The following is a 25828-nucleotide window of genomic DNA, read 5'->3' on the forward strand; positions in this document are numbered from 1 at the left end:
TTGACATCTGCCAAAAGAAAACTTTAAATATTTCCTTTATATACTTGTTTATCTGGACTGCCAGTAAAGCAAATGTGTATTCAACAAAAGAAAAAATAAAACAGTAACACTTTAAAACAATCCAAAAATTTTCCTTTGCAGTATTGATTGTTTTTTAAATCAAATTATTTTAGTGGAGCTAAACTGTTGTAAATAGTTAAGGATATCCTTGTGTTATAAATACTGAATTTCACAGTTTTAATGGGAACTACATTTAACCTCACAGTTTTAATGATTATTTTAGTTCTTAAATCTGATTATGAAGAGTATCTTAATTTGCTGTCTTCAGCAAAATGCAGTTATGTAGTGTGTAGTATGTAGCTTACTAAAAACAAAAAAACCCTTGCCTGACTTCTTTTATATTGGTAGTTCTTTTACACAAAGTGGCTGTGTTTGTTTATGTTTTATTCTGGTTTAGAGATGATAAAAACTGCTGTACCTCTATAGCCTGACGTAGGATTGCCAGTGAACAGCAGAGCATGGATGAGATCTAAATTTAGCCGTCACTTTGCTTTGCTCCCATGTTCATTCATTGTTGAACAGAAATTGGAATGTCTGCTGTGTGTCTGCAGGTTTTTAGGGATTCAGTGATAGAACAAAGCAGGTATGTTCCCTTTCCTCATGGGAGATATATATATATATATATATATATATATATATATATATATATACACACATATATATACATATATAAACATTACAAACTATAAGCTCTCTGGAGACAAAGTATAATTTCCTGTAAGAGCATACAGTGGGGGCCTAATCTCAGGTGGAAGTAGTGGTTGAACTGAAATCCAGAGAACAAGTAGATATTAACTAGGAGTAGAGTTGTCAGCAAAGGGGATGTGCAGAGATCCAAAGGCAGAAAGGGAGTCTGGCATATTCTAAGGACTAAAAGAAGCAGGCTTAGCTAAAGGACAGAGAGTGAGGGACCAAGCTTTGTAGGCCCCACTAAGAGTTTGTGTTTATCCTAAGGGCAGTAGGAAACTGGTTTGTAAAGTAATGAGAATCTAAAGTTGACACAATTTTAGTAAGCCCAGATGTTGAGAAATTGTGGGATGATTATAGCTGATCAAAGAATATACTTTGAAATTATGAAATGACTGTAGTTTTTCTTAAGTACTAAAAATGTAAGAATGCTGTTGTATTCCACATTCTGCTTTTGCATGATATTTTAGTGAACACCCATCTTAATACATGGCACCATCACATCATCCTCTTAGGTGTTCAAGCACCAAATTTCCAAGTCTTTGATTCTTCGTTCTCCTTCAGCCCTCTCATCCAGTCACTAAATCTTGGTCACTAGATATTTTTCTAATATTTCTAATGTGTCTGTACCATCATCCAGTCTAGGCAGCCATGATCTCTCACCTGTACTACCATAATGGGTCTGCCTGCATCCACTGTTTACCTCCATCCATTCTTGATGTAGCTTTCAAAAGACCTTTAAAAACATTTTTTTCCCCTTTCATTCTTCTTAAAATCCTTCAGTAGCTTCCTATTATTCTTAGGATATTTATTAAAAGGAAACAAAAGTCCAACAAAATATGGATTACAGATCTCTGCTTAATTAGACTCTAGTCCATCTTTAGCTTTTCTCTCACTTCATTTGTGCTCTACACTAGCCAGCTTCAGGTCTGTGGAGGTGCTGCTCCCTACTAATTCAGAGCCTTCATGCATAGCGTTTTCTTCTGCTGGGAACTGAATTCTCTGGCTAAACTAGGTTAATGTTAAAGTGTTCCCCTCCACTCCATGATTTCCTCTCAATTACTTCCTCTTAACAACCCTGGACTCCTTTAGGGTATGCATCACAAGTTGCAGTTGATTACTAATGTCTTCTCTCTCACCAGTCTGAAAGTTCTTTGGCAACTGTATGTGTTCTACTATATCCCTTCTCTATTTTCTTTCACATAGGATATGCTTAAAGCGCTTATTGGGTGGACGTATAGGTGCTAGAGATTTTTAAAATTGGCTAAGACCTGCTTTCTGCTTTCACAGAGCTATACTTTCTATAAACTTTCAACCTAACTCTGCATTCGTTTAGCCTATTCATCCAAGTTTGTTGTCCATGAGACATTTTATTTTACCTCAGGTTTTCAGTGTTTTGGCGACTTATTTCTGTAAAGTAAATGCAACTAGGCATTTGCACTTGCTCATTCATTGGGCGAGCACTTGCTCAATCTCATACTCGGATTCACAACAGGAAAACTTGTTATTATTACTTCTTTGTCTAAATAGTCAAATTTGGCCTTAGTTCTTAGGGGAGGCAACCCAAGGGAAGCCCTAACCCATCTAGTCTGTAGTAACAATAGGTGGTGTGTACAGAGGAGCAGAATTTATGCAAGGTCAGCTGATGGCCTGTACTTGCTGGGGATTATTTTTACATCATGGGGAATAATTGCAGTCCCCTCTACCGTAGGCTGTGGACACCAGAGCCAGTCGGTAGTGCATCTCTGGACTTGGAAAAATTTTTCATAAGGTGCTTTGGGGTACTGGAGACCACCAGCAGCCATTGTCCCCATGAATTGGGGCAGGGGATGAGAAATAGAAAGGGGTTCCTCCACACAAACCAGATTTCATCAGGATTCAGAGCATGGATCCATTTCTGTTGTTTGTTTGTTTTTTAATTTATTCATTTATTTATTTTTGGCCACACTGCGCATCATGTGGGATTTTAGTTCCCCGACAGGAATCAAACCCGGGCCAAGACAGTGGCAGCGTGGAGCCCTAATCATTGGACCACCAGGGAATTCCTGAGCATGGATCCATTTGTAACATTAAGCTCATTAGACCTGTGTACTATCGAAATGGTGACATTTTAAATTACTATGATAATGTAGAGACCAGAAATTGTATAGACACGTCTGGTGATTGGTGCTTTTAGGAAAACCCACACGGACATGTAAATCATAATCATTATGTAACCTACTCAGATGGTTCAGAAGATGCGTATATAGTTGGAGAGGAGTAATGATAAGTTGTGGTACAATTTAAAAATTGCTGAACGAGGGTAAAACATACAGAAATCCTTTGTACTCCTTATAATTTTCATGTAAGTTTGAAATAGTTTCTTTTTTTTTTTTTTGCATTACGCGGGCCTCTCACTGTTGTGACCTCTCCCGTTGCGGAGCACAGGCTCCGGACGCGCAGGCTCAGCGGCCGTGGCTCACGGGCCCAGCCGCTCCGCGGCATGTGGGATCCTCCCGGACCGGGGCACGAACCCATGTCCCCCGCATCGGCAGGCGGACTAGCAACCACTGCGCCACCAGGGAAGCCCGCTATGGGTCATTCTTGTGCGCATTAACGTTTGAGAAGCACCGCCTGTGGATAGTTCTCATCAGCAAGCAAGCGAGCATGTTCTTGATTTCTTCCTCCAAGCTTGCCTCTCTTCCAGTGTCCCTGTTAATAGTTGGCACCACCATTCGTGCAGCGCCTCAGGTTAAACAAATGGGAGCTCTCCTTGACTCCTCTCTCGCATATCCTTCATCCAGTTCAACAGCAAATTGTGTGGGATTTTAAGGTTATATATCCAGCAACTTCACCACTTCCACTGCTTTGATCCTAGTCCGATATGCCATGTCTCGCACTGGGACTAGTGCTGTAGCTTCTTACCAGGTCACTGCTTCCCCCTTCCCCCTTGCAGTTTGTTTTCTGTTCTCCCTCTCAAAGTCCTGCAGTGGTACTCCAGCATATTTAGGATCAAAACCGTTGTCCTTATCTTGATAAGTCTGTCAGGCTTTATGTGAACGGCCTTGGCCACCTCTGTCTTCCCTCTCCCCAACCCATTCCACCCCACAACCCTGCACACCTTTTCTTTTGCGGACCCAGTTCACTACTGCCTTCCCGCCTTGGCACCTTCTCTTGTTTTTTAGTGGAATGCCCTTCACCCAGTTGGCATGCCCTCACTTCGTTTGTGTCTTCCCTGATCAACTCATGTAGTATAAGTAGCCCCCGTTACTCTTTATTCCCTTATTCTGCTTTATTTCTCCTCATTGCCCTTACTACTACCTGGCATCTACCAAGACTTTCTTATCCAACTCCCACACTAGAATGTCACAAGCTCTAAACTTAACTTTTCCATTTTAGTCATGGTGCTACCATTTTCACAGTCATTCAAACCAGATACCTGGACTGTAGCCTTGATTCTTTTTCCTCTTCTTTCCTGCCGCCGTTCACACAATCCTATCACTAAAATATATCTCTTCTTCTACTCCCACTGCCACTGTCCTTATCTAAGCCCTCCTCGTCTCCTACTTGAGTCACCTCCCAACCGAACTACTCGTTTTGTGTAGGAGCCAGAGAGTTCTTTCAAAAAATGTGATGAGACTATGTTATTCTTTGCTTAAAACCCTGCAAGGTGTTCCCAGTGCACTTCATTCCTTGTATTACAAGGCCCCGTTTACCTCTTCAGCAGCACTGCCTACCATTTACCCCTTGTTCTTGAAGTTCCAGCTACAAGTGTCTTTCACTTTTTCTTTTCGACCTATTTCTGTTTCTGTCCCCCTGCATGGAATCCCCCGTCCCGGCTTTTTTTGAATAGTTGATTCCTTCTCATTCTTAAAGATTCAGCTGAAATGTGACCTACTCAGAAAAATATTCTCTTACCATTGTATTAAAATAGTTTTTTCCAGTGTCCATTATTTTCCATGTCATGACTCTGCTTGCTTTCTTTGTATTATTTCACATTTGGCAATTTCTTTATTGTTTACACTTTTACATCTTTATTGTCTGCTCCCTCCTCCAATCAGACTCTAAGCTTCTGAGGGAGACTGTTTTTCACATATCTCCAGATACCCAGTTCTTTTCACAATACCTGACATACAGTAGATACTCTGTAAATGCGTTGGATGAAGTAATGCCCAGGTGAGGTAGAGAGTCTGCTGAATCCTTTCTTCTCACCATTCTGTGACACTTCCCTTCTTCCCCGACCTTGGTCAGATTTTACGTACAGATCTATCACATGACTCTATCTCTGGGACTTCAGTTCTTTGAGATTCTACACTATAATTGTTGATGTTTAATAAATCCACTGTTATTCAAAGCTCTGTTGTTTCCTACTGGTAACATAAAAGGAAGCGTGTCTTTTTTTTTTTTTTTAAGGAATTTTGGATCTGATTTCTTTTTCTCAGTTAAAAGTCTAAACCCAACTAGTGGCAGAATAGCTTGTATAAGTGATAAAAATGGACGAAATATAAAGAACAAGTACTTGAAGGCACTGAAAAAAAAATCAAAAGGCAGAAACTAGAGGGAATTAGACTACTGAAAGACAGGAACTGTACTGCATGAGAACTGCATTTATTTGGCTTTTCTTCTAAGTGTTCCCCCACCAGTCCACATGGAGGTTTGCAGACAAGCAGAAAATCACAGGCATTGAATTAGAAGATGAACCCTGGGGCCGCCAAAGTGACGATACTGAGGGGGAAAATTCTGAAAGAAAGGAAACACAAAGGGGGACCCCTAGAATTTGTATATAACCTTCACTCAAATCCTTAGCTCTCCTTGCGATGTATACATGGAGGGGAGAATCCAAGGGGCCCAGGTAAGCAATAGCTGGAAGGCTGGAAAAGCTCAACGGATATCTCAGCTGGGAAGGGAAGGCAGAATTTGGAATCTGAGTCCCACCAACTTGGAAAGGCAGTGGAAACATGTAGGGCTTTTCACTTGAAACTGCTCAGGGCCCTGCCTTAGCAGAAAAGACTATACCCCTGAATAGGGGAGTCACCTTTCATTAAAGGCAAAACTTTAATAGATGTGTGAAACCCAGCACAATGTGTGAAACGAGGCCTCTGTAATTTCAAAATGAATAGCTGGTAAGTTAGCATGCTAGAACAAAAAGCAACACCCTCCAGAGAAAATAATAGAATCCAGAGATTCTACAGCATATCTGTAATGTCCAGTGTAAAATAAAAAATTATTAGACATGTGAAGGAATCCATAGGCAAGAGAAAAAACAGTTACAAAAACATGCCGTGAGATAATCCACATGATGGAATTAGCAGGCAAAGACTTTAAAGACACTATTAGAAATATATACATGAACTTAAAGAGAAGATAGCTATAATGAACACAGAGTTTCTCAGCTGAGAAATTGAAAGTAGAAAAAAACAGTAGAACTCTTAGAACTTTTCAAAATAATACTTCAAATAAAAAATTCACTGGAAGCCTAAACAACGTATTGGAGGAGCCAGAGGGAAGTGACATCAGATGGAAAGAAACCAGTATCTACAAATGGGAATGAATAGCATCAGAAATGGTAAAAAAGCACAGGAAAATAGAAAAGACTCTCATTTTCTTATTTTATTTAAAAGACAACTGACTTTTTACAATAAAGCTTATAACATTGTATTATGTGGTTTATAATAAATAGAAGAGTAAAAGGACAATAGCACAAATGATGGGCTGGGGTGGATGGAATTACATGGTTGCAAGGATCTTTTACTTTATATTTACTTGATCTTATCATATTGATTATAAGTAGACTGATATAGGGGCTTCCCTGGTGGCGCAGGGGTTAAGAATCCGCCTGCCAATGCAGGGGACACAGGTTCAAGCCCTGGTCCGGGAAGATCCCACATGCCACGGAGCAACTAAGCCCGTGTGCCACAACTACTGAGCCTGCACTCTGGAGCCCGCGAGCCGCAACTACTGAAACCCGCACGCTTAGAGCCTGTGCTCTGCAACAAGAGAAGCCACCGCAATGAGAAGCCCGCACACCGCAACCAAGAGTAGCCCCCGCTCACCGCAACTAGAGAAAGCCCGTGCACAGCAACGACGACCCAACGCAAAAATAAAATAAGTAAATAAATTTATTTAAAAAATTTTTTAAAAAGTAGACTGATATAAATTAAAGATGCATGTTGTAAACAACAGAGCAACCACTATGTGTACACATATATGGGTGGGGGGAGGAAGAGAAAGCTAAAAGAAAAAGAATTTATAGCTAAGAAAGATAAAAGTAAAATATATATATTTGATTAACCCAAAGGAATAGAGCAGAGGAACAAAATCAGATGCAACGAACAGCAAAATTGCAGTTTTAAACCCATATAATAATTAAATGGAAATAATTTAATGCTCCAATTAAAAGGCAGAGATTGTCAGACTGGATAAAAAAGGAACACCTAACTATAAGCTATATACTAGAGGTGCACTTTAAATATTAACAGAGAGGTTGAAAGCAATAGGATGGAAAAAGATGTACCATGCAAACAGTAAGCATAAGAAAGGTGTTACGGGTTTTGTAATAACACATGACGTAGACTTTGATATAACAAGTATCAAAAAGACATTTCATAATGATAAAGACATAATTATCAGGAAATTATCAGGAAAACAACAATCCTAAATGTGTATGCATCTAATAACAGCTACAAAATTTATGAAGGAAAGGGCTTCCCTGGTGGCGCAGTGGTTGAGAGTCTGCCTGCCGATGCAGGGGACACGGGTTCGTGCCCCGGTCCAGGAAGATCCCACATGCCACGGAGCGGCTGGGCCCGTGAGCCATGGCCACTGAGCCTGTGCGTCCGGAGCCTGTGCAACGGGAGAGGCCACAGCGGTGAGAGGCCCGCATATCGCAAAAAAAAAAAAATTTATGAAGGAAAAACTGATAGAACAAAAGGGACACATGGACAAATCAATAATCATAGTTGGAGATTTTAACACCCCCTCTCACTACTTGATATAACAAGTAGACAAAATTAGTAAGGGTATAGAATACTAGAACCACACTAATAAACCAACCTGACGTAATTGAAATTTATCAGACATTATACTCAAGAACTGCAGAATACACATTCTTAAGTGTATCTAGAAGATACTTGATATATCAAGATAGTCATTATATGCTGGGCCATAAGGCAAGTTTCATTACATTTCAAAAGACTGAAATCTTACAATGTATGCTTTTGGATCACAACAGTTTAAAATCAAGTCAATAACATCAAGCTGTTTAGAAAATTCCCAATATTTGAAAAATAAACACACTTCTAATTATCTCATAGGTTAAAGAAGAAATCACAGGGATATTAGAAACTATTTTAGATGGAATGACATTGAAAATACAATGTATCAAAACTGATGGGATGTGAGAACTTAGATGAGAAAAGGGAAATTTATAACTTTAAATGCTTATATTAGGAAAGAAAGATGTATAAAATTAGTGATCTAAACTTCTACCTTAACAAGCTAGTAAAAGAAGAGCAAATTAAACCCAAAGGAAGTAGGAGAAAAGAATAATTTTAAAAAGGGTGCGACATCATGACCAGATGGGATTTATCCCAAGAGTTCTAGGTTGGTTTAATCAAAAATCAATCAATGGGGCTTCCCTCGTGGCTCAGTGGTTAAGAATCCACCTGCCAATGCAGGGGACACGGGTTTGAGCCCTGCTACGGGAAGAAACCACATGCTGCGTAGCAACTAAGCCCGTGCGTCACAACTACTGAGCCTGTGCTCTAGAGCCCACGTGCCACAACTACTGAAGCCCGCGTGCCTAGAGCCCATGCTCCGCAACAAGAGAGGCCACCACAATGAGAAGCCCACACACCACCACGAAGAGTAGCCCCCGCTCGCCACAACTAGAAAGAAAGCCGGCACATAGCAACAAAGACCCAACACAACCAAAATAAATAAATAAATAAATAAATATCAATGTTTAGTATGTTAACAGAATATATGATCACCTCAATAGATACAGAAAAAAACATCTGAGAAATTCAACACCGATTCATGATAAAAACTCTGAGCAAACTAGGAATACAAGAAAACATTAATCTGATAAAGGGCATCTAAGAAAAAACAACAGCCAACTTGTTTACCAAGTGCAAGCTTGTACTGCTTACCAAACCACAGGCCAATAAATCAAGAGATGAGGTGTTGGGGCAAGGAATAGCGACTTTATTCGGAAAGACAGTGGACTGTGAAGATGGTGGACTAGTGTACTAAAGAACCATCTTGCCTGAGTCAGAATTCAGGCTTCTTTTATACTAAAAGGGGAAGTGGGGCGTGGCTGGTTGCTGCAGACTTCTTGGTGCAGGAATCCTTTCTTCTTGCAGCTGTCAAGGTAGGTCTGGTCACATGTTCCTATAAACCTCCAACAAGACAAATGTTATTCTCTGTTCTGCAACTTTTAATCTCTATATGAATGGGAAAGTGTTGTACCTTTAAAGGTCAGAGCCTTGAGAATGGGCTATCCTGTGTATTTCAGGCTGGAGGCAATATTCTTTTGAGTTTGAGGAGCCCTTGGTGCAGAGCCAGCATGACTAAGCACAGGCAACAGAGCACAAAGGTTAGAGCTAAAGGAATAGATTCAATATGGAGTCAGGTTTGTTCTTCTCTGTTACAAACTTTGTAATTAAAGTGAAACATTGTTTCCCTGCTGAGACAAGTAATAAGGGTGTCAGTTCTCACCAGTTTTATTCAACTTTCTGTTGGAAGCCATAGGAGGTGCCATAAGGAAAGGAAGCAGAATGAAAGGCATAAGGATTGGAAAAGAAGAAGTAAAAAACATGTATTCAAAAATGACATGATTGTTTACCTAGAGATTTTTAAGAAATCTATAGAATAATCACTAGAACTAATAAGTGAATTAGTGAATTCTATATACTAGCAACAAACAATTTGAAAATGAAATTTTAAAAATTCAATTTACAGTAGCATCAAAGAACATAAAATAGTTAAGAATAAATTTAACAGATATGTAGAAGATCTGTACTCTTAAAACTATAAAATATTGCTGAGGAAAATTAAAGACCTAAATAAATGAAATTTTACGTCCATGGGTTCAAAGGCTTGATATTATTAAAAATGTCACTTCTCAAGTTCATCTATAGGTTCAACGTAATTCTGATCAAAATCCCAATATAGGGCTTCCCTGGTGGCGCAGTGGTTGAGAGTCCGCCTGCCGATGCAGGGGACACGGGTTTGTGCCCCGGTCCGGGAAGATCCCACGTGCCGTGGAGCGGCTGGGCCCGTGAGCCATGGCCGCTGAGCCTGCGCGTTCAGAGCCTGTGCTCCGCAGAGGAAGAGGCCACAACAGTGAGAGGCCTGAGTACTGCAAAGAAAAAAAAAAAATCCCAATATAGTCAAAATCCCAGAATAGTCAATATAATCTTTACAAAGAAGAATAAAGCAGTATCAGCAACTAGGTAAGTGGATCAGAATAGAGTTAGAAATGGACCTGCACACATACAGTCAACTTTTTTTTTTGACAAAGGTGCCAGAGGCCATTCAATGGGAGAAGGAAGAGTTTTCAACAAATGAAACAGTTTGTGCGGAACAATTGGAAGTGCAGGAATAAAATGAAACCTTGACCTCTGCTTCACACCACAACAAAATTAATTTGAGATGGTCATAACCTAAACGTAAAAGCTAAAAGCACAAAGACTCTTAAAGAAAAGACAGAATATATTTATGACCTTGGAGTAGGCAAAGATTTACTAAAGAGGACACAAAAGGCAGTAAACAAAAATTTTAAAAACCCTATAAATTAGATTGCACCAAAATAGATTTGTGCTGAAAAGACACCTTGAAGAAAATGAAATGATAAGTCACAGACTGGGAGAAGATATCTGGAGTATACATATATTTGACAATAATGCACCATTTCACACCTGGCAAAAAACCAAACCAAACCAAGCAAGCGAACAAAAAAACTGACCGACGCGTGTATTTCCTGGATGTGCATCACCTGGAGCTGTCTCACACTCCAGGAGGGAAGGGACCATGGGACGGCCATTTTGGAAGACAGGTGACAGTTCCCTGTAAAGTTAAGACACTTGGCCACAGGACCCACACAACCTGGGGAAGGTGGTTACACACGCATTCATTTTCCAAAACTCAGAATTGTACATTAAAATCTGTGCATTTTATTTTAACTAAATTTTACCTATGTAAAAGCAAAATAGAAAGTAAGATGAATAAAATGAACATCAGAAAGCAATTCGCAGGGGTCCTCTTGGGTCCCTCTGGATCAGCGTGCGCCCGCGGGTGGGCGGACCCGGCAGCCAGAGAGGAAACGAAACCGCGCGGGGAACCTGCGCGAGCGGAGACTGGACGGCCGCCGCCTCCCACCCCTGATTGCAGTTTCGATTTTTCCTTGGCAGTCCTGGTTTCCCTGCAGCTCCGCCTCTCGGCGCTGGGTGCTTTTCTTGGACAATCCCTCCCGGCTCGCGGGGCTTTCTTGGGAGCTGAGCGCAGGGAGCGGAGCGCAGGTGAGGCGAGGACCTCGCGGGGAGCGGAGCCGCCGGCAGGACCGCCGAGCAGCGGCAGAATCTGCACACCTTCCGGGACCATGTCAGGAACATCGTGGACTCTACCTACATCCTGAGCTACGTGACCCCCTAGTTTAGGGACGGTGAGTGGTTCCCAGCGGCGCTTGCCCCTTGGGGCAAGAAAACAGTTCAGGACTTATTTCCGCCTTGCTTTTCCCCGGTTTTTCAATCAATACATGTAGCTTTCTGGGAACACCGGGTTTGTGGCAAGATCTCCACAGCATTTTAGACTAGAGATTGTCAGAGTTTGAGGAGCACTTGGAGGCCCAGATGGGGAAACTGAGTCCCAGCGAGGTGAAATGACTTGCTTAGGGGGGCACATCTATTTAGATTTAAAGCTGGGGAAACAAGTCGCTGTCCGTTTCATTTATTTCTACTAATACCTAGCGTCTCCTGTGTTTGTCTTTGGGCTGACATCAGAGATTCAGAATAAGATACAAGCCCTTCCTTAAAATACTTTAAAGTCCAAGGGTTTGGAGATGGAAGACGGTTGAGGACGAAGTACACAAATGATTGCAAAGTGCTGTCAGAACTCAAAGGAAGTTGAGACTTACTCTGCCGGATCTGGATCTTATTTGCACTACCAAATAACTGGAAACTTAAAAAATTTTTAATTTATATTTTATATTGGGGTATAGTTGATTTACGTGTTGTATTAGTTTCAGGTGTACAGCAAAGTGATTCAGTTATACATATACATATATCCATTTTTTTTCAGATTCTTTTCCCATATAGGTTATTACAGAATATTGAGTAGAGTTCCCTGTGCTATACAGTAGGTGCTTGTTGATTATCTATTTTACATGTAGTAGTGTGTATACGTTAATCCCAGACTCCTAATTTATCCCTCTCCCCTAGGGTTCCCTGTTGGTAACCATAAGCTTCTTTTCGAAGTCTGTGAGTCTGTTTCTGTTTTGTCAATAAGTTCATTTGTAGCACTTTTTAAGATTCCACATATAAGTGATATCATATGGTATTTGTCTCTGTCTGATTTACTTCACTTAGTGTGATAATGTCTCGGTCCATCCATGTTGCTGCAAATGGCATTATTTCATTCTTTTTTATGGCTGAGTAATATTCCATTGTATATATGTACCACATCTTCTTTATCCATTCCTCCGTCAGTGGACATTTAGGTTTCTTCCATGTCTTGGCTATTGTAAATAGTGCTGCTATGAACACTGGGGTGCATGAATCTTTTTGAATTATGAGAGGAGCAAGACTCCCTGGAGTGAATGGCTTTAGGCTTCAATTCAGGTGTTTCCATGTGGTTTATAAGTCCCTTGATGATGGATAATGGCCATTTTACAAATTTGTATTGAAGTGCTTTGTGGCAGAGGTGAGCAGAGGCTTGGGGAGAAGAGAAGGGAGGTGGTGCCTGGAAGGGTTGAGATGAGAGAAGGAATCTGCTCTAAGTGCCTACGTAGCTTTCCTGATGTGAGGTGGTTTTTGGAAATTGCATTAAAGCAGACAGGTAACTTGAGTGCTAATTGCTGTGCAAAGCCAAAGCACAGGTTGTGGAGTGAGGAGTGAAAGAATGCCACCAACACAAATAGACCCCTACTTTCTAGTTGTACTCAGAGAAAAGTAACAAGAGTAGCTTGGGCCCTTGGAGAATGGTAGCCATGCAAGACATCTGTCTCTTCTAGAAATCCTTGGGATGAGTGAAACCCTAACAATGCTAGGAATCCCATTCTTTCATGCACTCATGTATTGATTCAATTACCAGCAACTTAACCCCAGTTAAGGTGTGTGTTAGGCATTAGGCTAGCATTGGAGATAATTAACACATATTACTACACATATTATTTAATAGGAAGCATCCTGTTAGGAAATGAGGGTTCACTGGTGAGCTCGATAGAAATGGTTCCTGCCCTAAGGGATTAGAGTACACATGTGAAGGCAAGTAACAGAACAATGGTAATAAAGTGTGGTGAGTGGTTTGATGGAAAACCGTAGTGTGCTAAGGGAGCACATAAGTGGGATAGCTTTTAATATATATTAGTTTTAATTTATAGTTACAATACAATCACAATAAAAATACCAAAAGGTAAGTTAGAAAAGCAAGCTGAAGAACACTGTATAATATTTTCTTATTTTTGACTCTTAACGATACCATAGAGTTTTTATTTCAAGCCCTTCCCTGGAGGCAGCTGTTTTCATTTAGTTGGATTACATCTTTCCTGTTCATTTCTTTATATTTTATCACATAAACTCTGCTTTCTCCCCATCTCTTTTGGTTTTCTGTTAGATTGATAAAGTTCTCTATCCCCTATTTTTTTTCTTTTTTTTCTTGGCTGCTTTGGAAGCTCTGGATTCTATTGGTTAACCTTAACTGTGACAAATATATTTTATCATCAGGATTCAGTGAAGGAGCACAGACACTAAAGAGCATTATGGCTGGATAGAAGCTTTTTGACTCTTTTTTTGCCCTCATTAGAAGGCGGTGGGAGCTTATCCATACTCTCCTTATGCCCATACATTTCCCATACACACACACACAAATACACCAATATGTTTAAATTACACTAGCAACATCCACTATCTCTTACTATAATCCTTCTCTCCACATGTTGGATATTGTGCATGAGTTGCCCCTTGTGAAAGGAGCACTGCAGCCATGTTTCTTCTGGAGAGCTTGCTTGGTTACTGGGGTACCTCAGGGCTTTGCTTATTCACAAGTTATCCAGGATGTTTCAATGTAGACCTGGGTGTGGGCTACAGATTTTTTGCAATATGCCTTTGGAGTCAAGACTAACCCTTATCCTGGAAGGGTGCTGGTGGGCAATATTCTAAGCATTTGTCCATTCCTTCAGTAACATATTCTGGACACATGCATGAGCCGGACACTTTGTTGATGATTAGAAGACAAAGATGCAGATAAAATGAGTACAACATGCTCATGGTCACGGTCTAAGGGAGAAGACAGGCCTACACATGATTACTATATACTATGCAGTGTCAGCACTCCAGTCAGAGGCATGTAAATTAACTGAGAAAGCACAGGGAAAGACCAAGAAATTGGTCTGCCTTGGGGAGCTGAGGATAGCGTCACAGAGTGGCCAGGATGGCAAAAGGAGTGAGAGATACTGCCTGCCAAAAATGCAAGTTTCCATGCATTGAACTCCAAGTGCTTTTGAGGAAAGTAACACTACCTAGTAGCAGCAGATATTGGGGCCAGGCAGCATCACAGTGGGCCCAACCATGTGCAGAGTAAAACTCAACTGCCTAGGATATGGCGAGGCAGTTTACCTGGGAAGGTCTCAGTTGTGACTAGACGAATCTGGACCTCCATGTGGACTATCCATAATGGCTCATAGGTAGCACGTCTAGCAGAAGAACAAACAGCAGCGAAGCCTGGGAACAAGAACCCAGCTGTAAGGACTAGGTTTAGGAAAAGGATTAACTATTGCAAAGGGTTGTGTGCCCAAGGATGCTGGGATAGGTGACAAGATAGGTTACTGTTATGGATTGAATTATCCCCCAAAAAAGATATATTGAGGTCCTAACCCCAGGCTTCAGAATGTGACCTTATTTGGAAATAGGATCTTTACAGAGGCAGTTAGTTAAGATGAGGTCATCCTGGAGTAGGTTGGGCTCCTGATCAAACATGACTGGTGTCCTCCTAAGAAGACAGCCATGTGAAACATAGAGGAACAAAGAGAATGGCATGTGAAGGCAGAGGCAGAGACTGTAGTGATGCGGCTGCCAGGCAAACAGAGGGGAAGGTAATGTGAAGAAAGAGGCAAAGAGTGGAGTGATGTGGCCCCAAGCCAGGGAATGCCAGCAGCCACCAGAAGCTGGAAGAGGCAAGGAATGCCTTGTCCCTTACAGCCTTCAGGGAGAGTGTGGCCCTGCCAGCACCTTGGTTTCAGACTCTGGCCTCCAGAACTGTGAGAGAATAAGTTTCTATTGTTTTAAGCCACCCAGTTTGTGGTAATTTGTTACTGCAGACACAGGAAACTAATATAGATGGCTAAAATTAAAAAGATAGTAAAAAGTGTTGGCAAGGATGTATATAAATTGGAATCCTCATAAATTGCTGGTAGGACTGTAAAATGGTGCAGCTCCTTTGGATAACAGGTTGGCAATTCCTTACAGTGTTAAACATGGAGTTACCATAGGACCCAGCAATCTCATGCCTAGGTGTATACTCAAGAGAGATGAATACATATGTCCACACAAAAACTTGTACATGGATGTTCATAACATTACTATTCATAAAAGACAACATGTAGAAACAACCTAAATGCCTATTAACTGATGAATGGATAGACAAAATGTGGTGTATCCGTACAATGACATATTATTTAGCAAGGAAAAGGATTGAATGATAAATGATACACAATAGATGAACCTTGAAAACATTATGCTAAGTGAAGGACCACAAGAACCACATATTATATGATTCCATTCATATGAAATGTCCAAAACCGGCAAATCCATAGAGACCCAAGAAGATTAGTGGTTACCTGGGGCTAGGGGGAGGGGAAATGGAGATGACTGCTAATGGTACAAGATCTATTTTTACAGTGAGGAAAAGGCACTAAAATTAGATTTAAAATTCTAAAAACTATTGAATTTTACACTTTAAAAGGGTTTGTTTTAGTGTTGCAGAGAAGGAATGCATTCTTTCCTTTCTTCTTTCATTCATTCAGCATACCTTTGTTAAGTGTATATTAAGTACTAGGTCTTCTTCTAAACTCTGAAAATACAGAGGTTAACCAGCCAGACAACTGGCTTACTCCATTGGAATTTACATTCCATTGACAATGGGGAAAAAAATGGAAAATTATAAAATGTCAGGTCATGCAAAGGCAGAGGTTTGGTCACCAGCCCAGACGTGGAGTTAGTGTACAAAATCAGTATGACCACCAGCTGGTTGGTGGATAGTTTTCTGTTACCTGACCTCACTGTGTTTCTCTTTAGCTTCTTTTGCTTTCTCTTTTCTGCTATATTTCCTACTCTCTGTTGACCTGAAATGAATAGACTGACAGATATTTCTCCAGCAAAGATGGGTTTTTTCAGGGTCATCAGAGAATTGCAATCTGGGGTCTGCAACCGTGGCAGCCATGTGCAAGTCCCTGCAGGGCAAAGGGAGGAGAACCCTTTTTTTTAGAGAGGAAAAGGAGGCTGGGAGGACTGTAGTAAACAAAGAGTCCATGGCTTTTCATTGGCTGAGTCGTTGCCAGGAAAGAAGAGTCTGTCTTCTTCCTCTTGGCCTCTGCTATGTTCACAGGGCATGAGAGCGCCCCCTTCTGGTCTCCTGACTCTATTTAATTGAGATTTCTGTTTATTAATTTTTTTACACGTCTTAGCAAAAGCCTGGAAAAAGGACCATGAAAGTATCTCTGTTTATCCTAATTCTGCTTGCTGTGTCCTCTGTAATTGTTACTGATGGCATGAGTGGTCCCATCCTCACACTCTTTTAGTCCTGTAATTAATTTAGACTTTTGAACAAGAAGCTATCAAAATGTTAGAAGAAGCCTTTGTTCTTCACCTAACCCAGTGCTACCCTGACTTCTCCCTTGTTATGGGGAGACTCTTGCAAACATCTTTAAGAAACTCCTTTTCTTAAGGATTGCCCTCCAGCATGTTCCCAAACTTCCACAGCAAACTATTGAGAAGTTTCCAGAGAGGAGGGGTGGGGGTTGGTCAAGAATGGGCATGATTGGCCTGGGCAGAGACTTGCTGCCTTCCTGCAGTTGCTTTCGTTGCTGTGATTTGTTATACTCCCCAGTCCCATTTGAGAAGGTTGGTCTGACAGCCAGCCCTTCCAATGATTAATGGTTTTACTTCCAGTGATTCGTTTCTGCAGTTTGATGTCACTCTTGCTTCTGTTTAGATGAGGTGCAGCATATTCAGGCTGAGAAAAACAACAAGGGCCCAATGGAGGCTGCCTCACTTTTTCTCCAGTTCCTGTTGGAGCTCCAGGAGGAAAGCTGGTTCTGCGGCTTTTTGGATGCCCTTGACCAAACAGGTTAGTTCATTCTTTTTACTCACAAATCACAGTATATTACTCAACTGTTTCAAAATGCTGTAAAAGTGAAATACTATTAATTTATAAGTATCATAACATTTAGTTCATGTCTGTTAATCTAAGGCAATGTAAAGACTATTTTCAGTCAGATGCTATAATTGTCTACCTGAAATATCCAAAGGAATCTACAGAGAGATTATTATAACTAACGGGACAGTTTAGCAGGTTTATTGGATGTTAGATCAGTATACAAAAATTAGTGGGCTTCCCTGGTGGCGCAGTGATTGAGAGCCCACCTGCCGATGCAGGGGATGTGGGTTCGAGCCCTGGTCAGGGAAGATCCCACGTGCCGCGGAGCACCTGGGCCCGTGCGCCACAGCTGCTGAGCCTGCACTCTGGAGCCTGCGAGCCACAACTACTGAGCCCACGTGCCACAACTACGGAGGCCCGCATGCCTAGAGCCCGTGCTCTGCAACAAGAGAAGCCACCACAATGAGAAGCCTGCGCACCACAACGAAGAGTAGCCCCCGCTTGCTGCAACTAGAGAAAGCCTGCAAGCAGCAATGAAGACCCAGTGCAGCCAAAAATAAATAAATAAAATAAATAAATTCATTAAAAAAAATTAGTTGTATTTCCACCCACTGGAAAAAATTGAAAATGTTATCCAAAATGAAATACCGTTTATAACAGTAACAAAAGTTATATTTAGGAATAAACCTAGCAAAAGATGTATAGAGTCTGAATGGAGAAAATAATAAAAGTTTATTGAAAAATATTAAAGAAGTCCTAGGGAGTTCCCTGGTGGTCTAGCGGTTAGGATTCTGTTCTTTCACTGCCATGGCCTGGATTCAATCCCTGGCTGGGGAACTGAGATCCTGCAAGCCGTGTGGCATGGCCCCCCCCCAAAAAAGAAGTCCTAGCTAAGTGGAGATATAACCTATGCAAGTGGAGAGGAAGACTTGATACCATAAAAGTATCAATGTAGTATACCCTACATTGATCTATATATTCAATACAATTCTAAATAAAAATCCTGCATACTTTTTCATGAACTTGACAGGCTAATTCTAAAATGTGTGTGGAAGAATTATGACCCAAGAATAGTCAATACACCCCTAAAGAAGAAGAATTAAGTAGGTTGGGGTTTCCCTTCCTAGATATCAAGATTTATTAAAAGCCATAGGCATTGAGACAGTGTAATGCTGGTCCTGGCACTGAACAATTGACCAGTGAAATAGAATAGAGAGCCTTCAATCAGACTCATATATTTATAGAAACCTGATGTATTGAAGATCACTGGGAAAGGAGGATCACTCGGAAAGGAGGGGCTTTTTGATAAATTACAATGGGCCATTTTAAACAGGATAATGTTAAAAACCATGCAAACCCTAACTTTCGTATCCATGTGGGTACAAGTAAATTTGTATTCCTTACCTCATTCCATGCACGCACACCCACTCGCACACACACAATAAATCAAAAGAATTAAAATAAAGACTTAAGTCTTCTTAATGGCAAAATTTTAACAGTTTTATTTATTTTCTTCTTAAATAAATAGGCATATGGTGAGATTTGCAAACACAGAAATTATGGTTAGATGGGACCATATAGTAAAAGGATCCAAGTTTCCATTCAGAGAATTATAAACAGCAAAATATTTGTGTGAATTGGGTAGAAATGACTAACCTAGACTTCTAACAGAATTTTTCATAGGCTGTACCAATATCATTCCCAGGCACTCAATCATTTTGATTACTGCAGTCAGGAGGAATGAGTGGATAGACAGATTTGGGCATTGTATAATAAGGGCTTACTGTATGCCAAGTCCTTTAAATGGATTATCTCATTTGATTCTCATAACTCTGGGATGTAGGTACTGTTTTCATTCCCATTTTACAGATAGGGAATTGAGGCTCACAGATTGTGAATTGTTTGTGCTTATAGCCTGTAAGGGCAGAGCTGGGATTTGAATTCAGATGCTGTGCTCATTTTACTACACCACAATGACTCTCAGTGGTACCTATTAACCTCTGATTATAATAGCCAACATTTATTGTTAACTGTAAGAACAAAAGAATGGAAAAGTGGATATAATCCTTCTGCTTTATAAATAATAGTTACTATTTACTGAGTGCTAGACATGGTGATAGGGGCTTTACAAAATTTTTACAATTTTAGAAAAGAATACGGAAGAGCATTTTTATGACCTTGGGATATGGCAGGATTTATGAGATAAGACACTAAAGCATTAACTATAAAAGATTGATAAATTTGATGACATTAAAATTAAGAACATCTATTTATCAAAAAACACTATACAGAAAGTGAAAAAACAAGTGACAAACTGGGAGAGGGTATTTTCAAAATATATAATCACCAAAATAGTATCCATAATATATTTAAAAGGCTTCAAAATCAGTTAGAAAAAGAAAGAAAACATTTACAAGGCAAAAGATGTGAACTGACACTTCAAAGAATAGGGAGCATGAAAGGTTAATAGACATATGAAAAGAATCTCAGTCCAGTTAACAATTAGGAAATTGTAAATTGGGAACACGATGAGATAGCATTTTATAAGTGCTAGATAGCAAAATTTAAGAAGTCCAACGGTGTGAAGTTTTTTTTTTTTTTTACAACTTTATTGGAGTATAATTGCTTCACAATGGTGTATTAGTTTCTGCTTTATAACACAAAGCCCCGAGCTGATCTCCCTGTGCTATGCGGCTGCTTCCCACTAGCTGTGACAGAGCGAGAGAGAGGCATGGACATATGTACACTACCAAATGTAAGGTAGATAGCTAGTGGTGTGGAGTTTTGAACAGGATCTTTAATAATGGGAAATCTTAAGGATCACAATAGGGAGTGTAAATGCTTCAACTGTTTTGAAAAACAACTGTCATCATCTTGTATGGTTCAACTCTCCTGTATCCTGTCCAGCAGTTTCACTCTTAAGTATTGATATATGCCCTAGAAAAACTCTTAACACATATATTCCAGAATACACATATAAGAATATGCATAGTATAATCAATTTGTAATGCCAAAAGCAAGCAAGCAAACAAACAAAACTGGAAGCAACCCCAGTATCCTTCAAGAGGAGAATGGATAAATAAATTTTATGATATTCATTAGAGTCTATTATACTGCAATGAAAATGTACGAGCATAGCTACAGACGACAACACAGGTGAAACTTAGAAATGTAATATTAAACTTTTTAAAAAGTCAGAGAAAATTGCATTTAGTAGGATATAATTATAAAGTTTCAAACAAGCTTAAACTAAACGTGTATTGTATAGGGAACTGAACATAGGCCATGCAACTATTCAAAAAAAAATCAAGAGTGATAAATCAAATACAGGATGGTGGTATCTTTTCAGGAAGATAGAAGGGTGGGAGAGAGGAGGCATACACCCACAAAGGTACTGGAATATTCTAGTTCTTAAGTCTGGTAGTAGGTTCATCTGTGCTCATTTTGTGGTTATAGTCTTTATAGCCTAATGAAAAGCGTGTGGGTCTTATAGTCAGACAAGCCTGGATATTCTGCTAAGAGAATCTTAGGGCCAAGCATTCTTGGATTATTACAGTTGAAAATAATTTTTTCCCCTCAAATTTCTCATTATACTTACTATTCTTTTCTTGGAATAATGTAGGAGGTAAGCCCCTGAGGGGCAGGAATTAAAATTTCTATTTCTTTTTGCCCTTTTTACTACTTTGCACTGAGGAGATACTTAATAGCATGACGGTTTGACTCATTTGAAAGGCAAATCAGAGGTTGAGGTGAAGTCCATGGGGTACCTTGGAAGGAAGATTTCATACTAAGACCAAATGTAAGACTTCAAATTTATCCTTAGTACTTTATCCTAAGAGATGGCAAACGTTGTTAGAGGACCTGAAATGTGGGGTGCCTAAAAGGAATACTGAATTTTCTTTTTGAAAGATCATAAATAATGGAGGTGATTTACAGATATGCTTTCAGTTCTCTCACTGAATATTCAAACATGATTTCTATGATATTAATCTCAAAGTATTTTTTAGTTGGTGTTCTAAAAGCCCCATTTTCTTCCTACTTTTCAGGTTATTCTGGACTTTATGATGCCATTGAAAGTTGGGATTTCCAAAAAATTGAAAGGTTGGAGGAGTATAGATTACTTTTAAAACGTTTACAACCAGAATTTAAAACCACGATCAATCCAAAAGGTATCCTTCCTGAAATATCTGAACGTTTAATTAATCAGGAATGTGAAGAAATTATTCAGGTGTTTTTGTTTGTTTGTTTGTTTGTTTGTTTGTTTTTTTCTTTTTGCGGTATGCGGGCCTCTCACTGTTGTGGCCTCTCCCGTTGCGGAGCACAGGCTCCGGACGCGCAGGCCCAGCGGCCATGGCTCACGGGCCCAGCCGCTCCGCGGCATATGGGATCCTCCCAGACCGGGGCACGAACCCGCATCCCCTGCATCGGCAGGCGGACTCTCAACCACTGCGCCACCAGGGAGGCCCCAGGTGTTTTAATTAATATTAAATATTGAATTTGGGGGAAAAATTTAAACATGGGGAATGTCTTCTATTTTCTATGCTATTTTAGACCTGAGCAAGATCACTGAAATCTACAAAAGCCCTCAAATCTAAGGCATAATTACCTAGAAGAGTACTTTTAATTGTGATCTGAGTAATTTTTGTGTCACAAGTTTTTTTCAGGTTTGCCCTATTTTCAGGTAAAGTTATTTTATTACTTTTGAGAATAATATGTTATGCAAACTTAAATACAACCAAACAGTTTAGCAAATAAAAAGAAAAAAGTGGGCTTCCCTGGTGGCGCAGTGGTTAAGAATCCACCTGCCAATGCAGGGGACATGGGTTCGAGCCCTGGTCCGGGAAGATCCCACATGCCATGAAGCAACTAAGCCTGTGTACCACAACTACTGAGCCTGCGCTCTAGAGCCCGCGAACCACAACTACTGAGCCCATGTGCCACAACTACTGAAGCCCACGCGCCTAGAGCCCATGCTCCACGACAAGAGAAGCCACCGCAATGAGAAGCCTGCGCATCTCAAGGAAGAGTAGCCCCCGCTCGCTGCAACTAGAGAAAAGCCCACGTGCTGCTGCACGAAGACCCAACACAGCCAATAAATAAATTAATTAATTAATTAATTTAAAAAAGAAAAAAGGCTATGGACTCCAGTGGTTAAGTGTTCAGGCTCTGGACACAAATACATTTTGTTAATCCAAGCTCAACCACTTATTAGTGGTGTGATCTTAGGCAAGCTATTTAGTTTCTCTAAGCCTCTGTTTCTTCCTGTATACAATAGAAATAATAATAGTACCTTATTGGGCTTCCCTGGTGGCGCAGTGGTTGAGAGTCCACCTGCCGGTGCAGGGGACACGGGTTCGTGCCCTGGTCTGGGAAGATCCCACATGCCGCGGAGCGGCTGGGGCCGTAAGCCATGGCCGCTGAGCCTGCGCGTCCAGAGCCTGTGCTCCGCAACGGGAGAGGCCACAACAGTGAGAGGCCTGCGTACCGCAAAAAAAAAAAAAAAAAAAAAAAAAAAAAAAAGTACCTTATTAGTACGGTATTTTTATAGGAATTGAATGAGATAATATATGTAAAGTGCTTACATATCCCTGGCACATAATAATAAGTGCTCAATAAATTTTAATTATTGTGATTAATAATAAAAGTCATGTAAGTCCCACTACCCAGAAAAAAGCATTTGTTAATATTTTGTCATATCCTTCCAAATATACCTATGCCAATATACCCATATTTTGAATGGGTGTCAGATAGGTTCGTTGTCTTCCTAATATAGCTGATGATGGTACATATAACATCTCAGAGGTGGTAAGAACACATGGCTTGACATGTTGATATCACATGTAGAGGACAAGGATGAAGGAAAGGGTATTTTAAAAGACTGAGTTGGATGGGGCAAGAACGGTCATGAAGGAGACCTAGTGAACCAAAGTACACAATGATTTTAAATTAGATAGTAGTTGAATTGGTATTTCTTCAGTAAAAACTCATAAAATGAAAACTTTTGAACTTGATCAATCAACTGCATTTGTCTTGCTTAGATTTGTTCCAACAGGGGCTGATGGCAGGTGCAGAGAAAATGGTTGAATGCCTTCTCAGATCAGACAAGAACTGGCCCAAAACTTTGAAACTTGCATTGGAGAAAGAAGAGAGCAAGTTCAGTGAACTGTGGATGGTAGAGAAAGGTAGGATACTTGGAAGGGTGGGAGGGTCTGAAAACATGCCCTTCCTCATAGTTCTACTTAGGGCTTCCTTCAGTCCTGCCTATTTTTCTCTCATTGTCAGAGGCATTTTCCCCTGCAAATACTCATGGTTACATCTCTAGTGAGAGACCAGCATGAAATTGAGTTCTGGAAGGCAGGTGGTTTTTTAATCTACAGAATTAGTTAGGTTGTATATAACCCCTAACAAACCACTCTCATCCAGAATTAGCCCATCCTGCCCAAAGCATCTGGGTAAGGCAGAGTCTGAGCTCGCCGTCTGGGTTTAGATTATCAGAGAAATAGCTTGAAAATTCTAGAGTTAAAGGTTCAAACTCCAGGACTCACCCCCTTTTCAGAGTAGAATCATGATGGACATTGCCTGGTTCTCTTGCCTGAAAGCCATCTGGAACTGAACTAGAACAGGATTGGAAAAAAGTATCTGTTGTGATTAAGTATCTGAGCCATCATTTGGCTTCCTGAAGCTAATAACATCTTCTCAGAGCATTATTTTAAAGGCTGAGTTTGGTAAACCATCTGAGCATCTGGTCTTAGCCTTTTTGTAGGCTTCTTTAAGATCACAAATTGTTCCAGAAATTATCTGTCTAAATACACATCTGATTTCTTGGGTCGGGTCAGGAATGGAAGACATGAGTGTCTGCTAAATCGTGCTTCTCTTTGGTTTGATTGTAAATCACGGGGGAGCTTGCTAAAATGCAGATTCTGATTCATTCGGGGCTCAAGAGTCTGCATTTCTAACAAGCACCTAAAGAAGTTGCTGGTCCATGTTTCACACTTTGAATAATAAAGTTCTAAATGATACTGGAGTTCAAATTCCAAATTGAGATTTCAATTTGAAATCAAAAAGATTCCTTTGGCTGTTTTAAAAGGTGGAGGGAGTAGTTGTGAGAAATCTTTATGGAAGTTTATAATTTTAGTATTATGATCTCTTTGTAGGGTTTTCACCATCAAGATCGTAATCAGATAATGTAAAGATTCTAAGATGTGTTTTGGTCTCATAAAGGTGCAAAAGATGTCAAAATGAAAGATCTTGAGGATGATGAAATGAAAACTTTGGATGTACAGATTTTCTACAGGGAAGACCCAGAAAACCAGAATCTTAGTCAGAATTCATGCCCTTCTTCAGGTACTCAGCATCATTTGTTCTTTTCCATAACGATGCTCTTTAGGTATTTTGTGTGGGGTCATGTTTTGCAGTGCCAAAAGTCATAGCCTAATGAAAAGGTATTTAAGGAAAAGTAAGAAAGAAAAGAGAATTTATATTAAAATGGATACTTTCTCTGTAATTAGAAATGTCATTCTCTCCCTTCCATAGCTATTGCTAGCTTCTTCCTTTTTTTTCCTTCTTTTTTTGTCTTCTTTTATCACTAAGTATTTGCATGCATACATTGAAAATGCAAATAGAGTCCTCCCAGAAACTCAATGTCTATGAAATCCAAAATCAGCCCTGCTTTCTAAAGAAATACTTCTACTCTTTGTGAGTCACTTGCTCAGTTTCCTCTCAAGATCTCCGGGCTGCAGTGTATGTTGATGAAATGTGTGCCCTGCACAGACGTGTGGAGCTGAGAGGTTGACTGGGGCTGAGATCCAGCCTGTGTTGTTTGGCAAACAATACACTGAGGGGCTGTGTCCTCCAAAAGGGGCTCCTTTCTCTAATTCTCACATAAGTTAGCTACGGCCCTATAAGGCCCACTTTATGTTTCTTGAAGCATATTTTCATGAGGAGACCAGAAAGTTGCATAATAAGCCGTAGTAAAGAGTTATTTAGAAAAGGGCATCAGGGAAACAATTAGGATCAATAATGAATAGTGTTAGAAGAAAGATGTGATTTGGGGATAACAACATAAGGTGAAAATTTATAGATTACTTCTGCAACCGAATGATACACATTTTTTTGTTATTCCAGAATAAAATCAATGAATGTAAATTGCTTTCATTTTTTCTGACATGTAAAGGTCCTTAGTGAACTCACTTAGCCTTTTAGAAATTCCCATTTTCTTTAAAATGGGTAGGTTGGACTCAATAGATGATTTCCAAGGTCTTTTCTAGCTCTTAATATTCTGTATGCTTATCTGTTAGTGAGAAAAGCCTCTGATTATTTTTTAAAACTTCTGATTCTATGAAGAGAGAATACCATGTGAGAGCCTGCAGAATTACAAAGCATGGTTGTTCGTCAATAAGAGATTACTTTGGGAGTTCAGTATTCACAGTTAGGTGTTTTTCAAAGATCTTGGAGGGGTTTGTGGTCGTTTTGTCTCATACAGCATTTCCTTTAACTGGTGGCCATCTGTCTT

General features: G+C 40.1%; 1 protein-coding gene across 1 annotated transcript in view; it reads left to right on the plus strand.

The window, feature by feature from the left end:
• Positions 1–11250: 11250 nt before the first annotated feature.
• RIGI (RNA sensor RIG-I) overlaps positions 11251–25828 on the plus strand; it is a gene marked incomplete at its 5' end in the record, with an annotated part of 43794 nt that continues 29216 nt past the window's right edge. The window contains 7 exon segments of the mRNA XM_082625134.1: positions 11251–11376; positions 11380–11389; positions 17152–17286; positions 21363–21544; positions 23355–23364; positions 23367–23498; positions 24538–24660. Of these exon segments, the coding sequence (XP_082481260.1) occupies positions 11251–11376; positions 11380–11389; positions 17152–17286; positions 21363–21544; positions 23355–23364; positions 23367–23498; positions 24538–24660 (718 nt within the window).

The sequence above is a fragment of the Mesoplodon mirus genome (genome assembly GCF_964341445.2).
Source record: "Mesoplodon mirus genome assembly, chromosome: 1".
In the NCBI taxonomy this organism is placed as follows: domain Eukaryota; kingdom Metazoa; phylum Chordata; class Mammalia; order Artiodactyla; family Ziphiidae; genus Mesoplodon; species Mesoplodon mirus.